At 40.6% G+C, this 9,142-nt stretch overlaps 1 protein-coding gene across 15 annotated transcripts in view; it reads left to right on the forward strand.

Annotated features, from left to right (window-relative positions):
* Positions 1–7,243, forward strand: part of LOC124147601 (cAMP-specific 3',5'-cyclic phosphodiesterase 4C-like) — a 592,292-nt gene extending 585,049 nt beyond the window's left edge. For all 15 annotated transcript variants that reach the window (XM_048400566.1, XM_048400565.1, XM_046518271.2 and 12 more), the window contains 4 exons: positions 1,426–1,580; positions 2,467–2,589; positions 2,738–2,920; positions 3,883–7,243. In XM_048400566.1, coding sequence (XP_048256523.1) covers positions 1,426–1,580; positions 2,467–2,589; positions 2,738–2,920; positions 3,883–4,191 — 770 coding nt within the window. In that variant the 3' untranslated portion in view covers positions 4,192–7,243. The remainder of the gene's footprint in view (positions 1–1,425; positions 1,581–2,466; positions 2,590–2,737; positions 2,921–3,882) is intronic.
* Positions 7,244–9,142: the final 1,899 nt, after the last annotated feature.

The following is a 9,142-nucleotide window of genomic DNA, read 5'->3' on the forward strand; positions in this document are numbered from 1 at the left end:
GCTAGGGAATAAACTAGCTCCTACATCTAATTTGTAAATCCTGGCTTGAGGTCTAAATAAACTGTTGCCTATCTGGGCTGCTTTGATGATGTGGAAGCAACTCTGTAGGGGTCTGGTACTGACTGCTTGGATAATTCCCCCCAGAACATGGGGTAGACTTGGTTCATTCATCTCGATGATCTTGCTCCACTCATTCATGGGGGATGAGTGGCTGATGAACATATGGCCATTCAGGCTAGAGGTGGTCATATTGCATGGTAGATGATCACCCCCATATGTGTACCGGTATATCAAGTTGGACGTAGATCAGAATATGTTGAGGAAGTTAATTTGTAAAATAAAGTTTATGTATTGCTTATGTTGTGTGTGGAGGGTTGGTGTCTCGTAACATACATCGACCATTGTTGTCAATCCATGTCGTGTCCCTTCCAACTGCATCCTTCTCTCTCCATCCCCATGTACAGAGTGACCTGTACACCCAAACCCCACCCCGCCCTACCCAACCCCACCTAACAAATACTGTGAGTGACCTATCCCCACACACAGCGAGTGACCTATACCCCCACACAGCGAGTGACCTCTCCCCCACACAGCAAGTGACCTATCCCCCACACAGTGAGTGACCTGTCCCCACACACAGCGAGTGACCTCTCCCCCCACACAGCGAGTGACCTGTCCCCACATACAGCGAGTGACCTCTCCCCCCACACAGCAAGTGACCTGTCCCCACACACAGCGAGTGACCTCTCCCCCCACACACAGCGAGTGACCTATCCCCCACACAGTGAGTGACCTGTCCCCACACACAGCGAGTGACCTCTCCCCCACACAGCGAGTGACCTCTCCCCAACACAGCAAGTGACCTCTCCCCCACACAGCGAGTGACCTCTCCCCCACACAGCAAGTGACCTATCCCCCACACAGCAAGTGACCTGTCCCCCCACACAGCGAGTGACCTCTCCCCCACACAGCGAGTGAACTCTCCACACAGCAAGTGACCTAACCCCCACACAGTGAGTGACCTGTCCCCCGCACACAGCGAGTGACCTGTCCCCACACACAGTGAGTGACCTATCCCTCACACAGCGAGTGACCTCTCCCCCCACACACAGCGAGTGACCTATCCCCCACACAGTGAGTGACCTGTGCCCACACAGCGAGTGACCTATCCCCCACACAGTGAGTGACCTATACCCCCACACAGCGAGTGACCTCTCCCCCACACAGTGAGTGACCTGTGGCCTTGTGTCCCCCCACACAGTGAGTGACCTGTGGCCTTGTGTCCCCCCACACAGTGAGTGACCTGTGGCCTTGTGTCCCCCCACACAGTGAGTGACCTGTGGCCTTGTGTCCCCCCACACAGTGAGTGACCTGTGGCCTTGTGTCCCCCCACACAGTGAGTGACCTGTGGCCTTGTGTCCCCAGGTTCGGAGCTGGCCCTGATGTACAATGACGAGTCTGTGTTGGAGAACCACCATCTGGCCGTGGCGTTCAAACTCCTCCAGGAGGAGAACTGTGATATCTTTCTCAACCTCAACAAGAAACAGAGACAGACGCTGCGCAAGATGGTCATAGATATGGTGGGTACCCTACATCTACCAAGTTTGTGAAAGGCATTTAGAAGTGATACACCTAAGGAAGAGAATCGATGGACGTCAACTTCTTTATTATGAGGAACACATTTCGGAGTATATACTTACTCCTTCAATGCTAATTACCCCTGGCCATCCATTTGCCCATTGTCCATTGCCTATTGCCAATCAGCAATAAGTTCAGTGTTGGCTTCCATTCGTCCATTGATAATCACCTATCAGCGCCAATTATCTGTTGGCTCCCCTTGTTAAGTTTCCACCTTTGTTATCGTATTACTTTTGTTGTCCTTAATCTACATATATATGTCCTCTGCCTGAAAGCATTTATTCACCTGTGTAGGAGTAAGTATATTCCAAAACGTTGTGTTCATCATAATAAAGAAGTTGACGTCCATAAATTGTAAGTTCTATCACATCTATGGCCCCGAAAATACTTGTGTTTCAGGTTACCTGATCGATCCACTGTTTCACTTGTGACCCAAATCTTTTCAACCCAGCGGAAATATTATATTTAGCATTTGAACAAAATTTAGATGTTACCACACATTACCATTGCTGGAGGAATTTTTACATACAAAAGTGAGAAAGCCACCTGTGTTAAATATTTTGCAATAAATATTACATGGAACAAAAACGCCTTGCCAACCCTTATGTAAAACACAAGTGTTTTGTTTGGTCTTTTGATGGACAATTTGCCCTGTCTAGTACCCCTTTTAGTATAAACTGGCATATTCCAACTGATAATAATAATTAAATACTGGCACAAATATGATAAACAATTCTGCTCGATTATACAGAACAAGATTACTCCTTGATAAGATTGACCAGAGACATGTTTGATGTGTTGACGGTTATGAATGTTTGACCTCCACAGGTGCTTGCGACAGACATGTCAAAACATATGAGTCTTCTGGCTGACCTGAAGACCATGGTAGAAACGAAGAAAGTTGCTGGCTCAGGAGTGCTGTTGCTGGACAACTATACTGATAGAATTCAGGTACGTTCATCATTGTCATCCTTGAATAAAAGAAATCACATTTGTTCCTTTGACTGAAATCAATAATGTTCGATGCACACGAATGTAGTTTCTGTGTTAGGTTGGATGTTTTACTTTGCCCTGATCTTGACCTTCCTTTGACCTTCAGGTTCTCCAGAACATGGTTCATTGTTCGGACCTCAGCAACCCAACGAAGCCCCTTGATATATACAAAAACTGGGTGGATCGCATTATGGACGAGTTTTTCAGACAGGGAGATCGTGAACGCGATCAAGGTCTTGATATTAGTCCGATGTGTGACCGACACACTGCAACAGTAGAGAAGACTCAGGTATGTATTGTGAGAAGTGAATACTTTGTGTGTCCAGTTATATTATCTGAACCAGTGGCTGAAAGTATGAGCACCAGTCGATGCCATTTGGCACGATGCCTAAGCCACTCAGTCTAACCTCCTGGTCCCTAATCAACAAAGCAATTGTAGCTCTATGACTGTTGTCTATGTTAAAGTATTGGAGGTACGATCGTCTTTGTGCTACGATCGCTTTGTGGAATGGAGCCCTGAACATCCTTTGTCATGTCTCATGTACGGAAGCCTTTTAGGGCCATTTGTTTGTTTATTTTTTTCTTGAAATTTTAAGATTATTACTTGAAATTTCAACTTAGTATCTTGAAATTTCACGGTGCTAACTTGAAATTTCAAGATGTTATGTTTAAATTTCAAGATACATAACTTAAAATTTCAAGATACAAAACTTAAAATTTCAAGATACATAACTTAAAACTTCAAGATAATAAGTTGAATTTTCAAGATATTAACTTGAAATTTCAACTTTATATCTTGAAAATTTGAAATTTCAAGACATAAAGAAAATAAAACAAATGGCCCTAAAAGGCTTCCATACTCATGACTCCCGACTGGCTGCTACCAGTTACAGTAATGATACAATTCAATGAACAGGGTACATGGTACAGCAGAAATAATACAGAGGAAAAATGTCACAATGTTTAGGTTACGAACTGGATTTATCATTGAAATTTTAAGGTACTCTTAAAGTCAGTGGGTTACCTGTGCTCGTGGGTTTCATCAAAGTTGTAAATGTCTGGGACCTGCATCACTTTGGACTTTCCTCCCATATTAAGCAGACATGCCGTGATATAACTGGAATACTGTTCGAAGTGAGGTTAAACCAAAGTATTACATGCAACTACTCATGGGGTAAATAGTTCTGTAAAGTGTGTGGTGAGATCATGATGATTCACTAGTCTAATGCTTGCTCTTTCATGTTTTTCTAGGTTGGATTCATCGACTATATTGTCCACCCGCTGTGGGAAACATGGGCAGACCTGGTCTTCCCGGACGCCCAGGATATCCTGGACACGCTGGAAGACAACCGGGACTGGTACCAGACTATGATACCAATCTCCCCCTCTTCCAGTTTCTGTAGCAATAAGACAGACGACAAGGATGAGTCGGAAACCACAAAGTTCCAGTTTGACCTTGAAGAGGACAAGGAGAATGAAGGTCAAGGTTGCAGCCCTGTTGTCATGCGTGTAATTCCAGAAGGATCAGACTCAGATCAGCGAGGACTTGATAAGAAATGAAGCCTCCGTGTAGATGATAGTAGCGATGTGTTTGAGCTGACAACAATTATGACAACTCTACAAATGCTGGCTCTCGTTTGGTCATGGCCGGCCAATATGTCTGTGCGTTGATGGATACTTGAAGAAGCTAGACGATAAACTCATTATTTTCAGTTGCACATGAAATTCACTCAGGGAAGAGCACGGCAATGGCACAAGCGGCGAGCTACCAACGAACATCTGATTGAGCTTGGCTGTGCCATGTAACCCCAGTGGCATGACGAACTGCTAACAGTGACAATGCTGTTGTTGACGACGATGACAGAATGATCTCCACATAATGTGTTACCTGTCCTTCTAGCCCATGCGGCATACTCTGACACTCATTGTGATTAACATTATGGACAAGGGGGATAACTCTTGCTGAGCTCCCTCGATCAGTTGCATAGAGACAAAGACTTGTGTAGATATATTGACTAAAACAACTGATATATGTCAAAATGGCAAACTGTACACAACAGGAGAGTGTTTTTTGCCCACAACAAGGATAGTTCATTTGTATATGTGATTATTGCATATTTGGGGCATTTTGATTTAACCAATAATTTAAAGATTTAGCAAGCAGCTTGAAGTGGGTCGTGTGTGACAACTGTGATATTTTCATTACTTCAATTCCGTCAAACTATATCATTGCAAATGTTTGGTTCGAGTATCTTCGCTCAGACAATTCTCTTCTAGAGACGACTAGACATATCTAGTCTACCGAGAATGAGAAATTCTCAGTTCTAAATTGAACTCTCTCAAATCTGGACTTTCAACTTCGAATACAACGTAGCAGTTGTTTTGGTAGCATAATTTTCAAAATAGCTTAGAAAATTCAGTGTAGCATAATGAAAAAATGCAAATAAGTGTATGATTGCATAGTGTTTTCTTATCATGTTTAATGTTACCATAAATTTAAAATAACAATTTTTTATATGTTTCTTGCTAATCCACTAACTTTATAACACAAAATCTGTTGGATTGTTGAGGAAGTGAGTTAGCACTGACTCTTGTGACTTAATGTTTAACATGTGAAATCCCCAGCAGTTGAACGAGGCTATGTCTGAGAACCGTTCTGTGATATGTGTATTACCGCAAGGGGACAGGGGAGGGGGACACAGGATCGGGGAGGGGGAGGGGGGGTATGAAGGGGTAGTCCCTCTTCCATAATTGCTTACGCGTTGTTCATAGAACCTATTTATTTAAGTTATTACGTTATCAGGTTGTTTGCAGTTCACAATTCTTTAAAATGTCCCATCCTTAAAACGAATTGCTAACTTGTTGACAAAATGGCAGCTGATGCTAAACAGGTTGTTTTTTTCCACTCGAGAACATTTGGTAATGTTTCAGCTCAGTCCAACCAAGACTTCACTCTTTACTTTCAACACTTCACTTTACATTAAATACTTCACTTCTTGAATATTAATCAGAATTTATTAGGCATTTTGAATTTTAAATATATTTATTATTTGAATAATATGTATGAATCCTTTCTTGAAAGTTGATACTTGCATAAAGAAGAAATTCTTGGTAGTCACGTAACTTGCACCTATTAATTTTGACACGCTTGTAAAGATTGTTTCGTTTGGCAGGCAAATTTGAGTCACCAATTGAGATTTTAGCATTTATGATACACAATTTTACGTCAGTCTGTTGTATTATGTATATTTGAATGTTATGGAAAAGACCCACTTTTAACAATGTGGAGAAATTTTATATTATGCATAATTTTAAAGGAGATATTTTCCAAATATGGACATTATTTAGATATTTTAACTGGTGATTGGACAAAAGCTGAGAGCATATTCATAGTCGATGTTCACTTGTAGTGAATACGAGATTATTGTCGGCATTCTATCCGATATTTACATATCTTGCTGATTCCACAGGTCTGTTGTGTTTAACACTGAGTCTTTGTTCAGCGATCATTGACATAATCACCTTCATTCATCCACCAACAACTCATGTGTCACGTTATCACTTACACTAGTATTTATTACGTCTCAGGCCATACAGGTGTCTCGTGAGATTCCGTTTTTGTAGTTTGGGAAGTGAACTTACAGCTGACTCACGACTGGAGTCCTTACAAAGGGTAGTTTTGTTGTTGTTTATTTTTCCAATGCAAGATTAGTCACTGTTGATTTATGCATGTGTTGCAATACAGAGGACTATAACAAAATTGTTAAAGCTCGTGTTATCTTAGGACATTACCATCACCATTTGTCAAAGTGCCACATTTACCAAACACAAAAAGTAAAAAATTATTTGTTAATGTTTCGTTATGGTTAAGTGAGACTGTAAATTGACTTCCCTATGCATCGCACATAGATGTTAAGATTTCAATTAGCAGGGTTCTCACTGTGTTGATGTCTGTCAGAACCATTTTTGACATGGTGTTCTTGATCTTCGGTATGTCAAAATTGTTCTTGACATTGTTCCTGATCTTTACTATGTCACAGCTGTTCCTGACATGGTGTTCCTGATCTTCAGTGTCAAAACCGTTCTTGACATTGTTCCTGATCTTTACTATGTCAAAATTGTTCTTGACATTGTTCTTGATCTTTACTGTGTCACAACTGTTCTTGACATGGTGTTCCTGATCTTCAGTGTCAAAACCTTTCTTGACCTTATTCCTGATCTTTACTATGTCAAAATTGTTCTTGACATTGTTCTTGATCTTTACTGTGTCACAACTGTTCTTGACATGGTGTTCCTGATCTTCAGTGTCAAAACCGTTCTTGACATTATTCCTGATCTTTACTATGTCAAAATTGTTCTTGACATCGTTCTTGATCTTCAGTGTCAAAACCGCTCTTGACATTGTTCCTGATCTTTACTATGTCAAAATTGTTCTTGACATTATGTTCTTGATCTGCACTGTGTCAAAATGGTAGACGAGACTAAGAGCGCCCTTGATCTAAACTCCTCATGCGAATCATGTACTAACCATGTGATATCATTGCCCCTTCCTTCCCATGGTTCTATGCTGCAGGAACCAGCTAATATTTAAATTAAAATTCTTTAATTGCCATTGACTTGTTTGTTATGTTTTGGTATTGTGAGAGTGGGACAATCTGCAACATAGGCCCCACTACTCAACTCTGGATACAGATAATCGGATGTAATAGTCTATCTATAATGTGTTATATTCTATTCGGCTATTGAATGCTCATAGCGCTACATTATTAATACCATGTGTTGGGGATGGCTAGTGGACAGAGCAGAGACTGAGGAACATCAATCACTGCTGTCTGGGTTGGGTACAAGCTGACGCTAAGCCAGCCAGGTCCTCAAGCAGCCTAGTCGGCCTCCGACTTAATTCAAGGTTTTGTTCCATGAGCTGCAAACACCTACATGTTACGGAAATGATGGACTTCTCCTCTGGAATTGACGATGGTGGTTGGGTCATCACTGCATACGTAGGGTCCACATGATATACATACTATAGATAGGGTCACATGATATACACTGAATATACATAGGGTCACATGATATACACACTATACATAGGGTCACATGATATACACACTATACATAGGGTCACATGATATACACTGAATATACATAGGGTCACATGATATACACTGAATATAAATAGGGTCACATGATATACACTGAATATACATAGGGTCACATGATAAACACACTATACATAGGGTCACATGATATACACACTATAGATAGGGTCACATGATATACACACTATAGATAGGGTCACATGATATACACACTATAGATAGGGTCACATGATATACACACTATAGATAGGGTCACATGATATACACTGAATATACATAGGGTCACATGATAAACACACTATACATAGGGTCACATGATATACACACTATCCATAGGGTCACATGATATACACTGAATATACATAGGGTCACATCATAAACACACTATACATAGGGTCACATGATATACACACTATCCATAGGGTCACATGATATACACTGAATATACATAGGGTCACATGATATACACACTATACATAGGGTGACATGATATACACACTATACATAGGGTGACATGATATACACACTATATACATAGGGTCACATGATATACTCACTATATACATAGGGTCACATGATATACACACTATCCATAGGGTCACATGATATACACACTATATACATAGGGTCACATGATATACACACTATACATAGGGTCACATGATATACACACTATAGATAGGGTCACATGATATACACTGAATATACATAGGGTCACATGATAAACACACTATACATAGGGTCACATGATATGCACACTATAGATAGGGTCACATGATATACACACTATAGATAGGGTCACATGATATACACACTATAGATAGGGTCACATGATATACACTGAATATACATAGGGTCACATGATATACACACTATCCATAGGGTCACATGATATACACACTAAAAAAAGGGTCACATGATATACACTGAGTATACATAGGGTCACATGATAAACACACTATACATAGGGTCACATGATATACACACTATAGATAGGGTCACATGATATACACTGAATATACATAGGGTCACATGATAAACACACTATACATAGGGTCAGATGATATACACACTATCCATAGGGTCACATGATATACACACTATACATAGGGTCACATGATATACACACTATACATAGGGTCACATAATATACACACTATACATAGGGTCACATGATGTACACACTATATACATAGGGTCACATGATATACACACTATACATAGGGTCACATGATATACACACTATATGCATAGGGTCACATGATATACACACTATACATAGGGTCACATGATATACACACTATATACATAGGGTCACATAATATACACACTATATACATAGGGTCACATGATGTGCACACTATACATAGGGTCACAGGATATACACACTATATACATAGGGTCACGTCATA

The sequence above is a fragment of the Haliotis rufescens genome, unplaced genomic scaffold, assembly GCF_023055435.1.
Source record: "Haliotis rufescens isolate VD_foot unplaced genomic scaffold, xgHalRufe1.0.p SCAF_2, whole genome shotgun sequence".
Classification (NCBI taxonomy): Eukaryota; Metazoa; Mollusca; class Gastropoda; order Lepetellida; family Haliotidae; genus Haliotis; species Haliotis rufescens.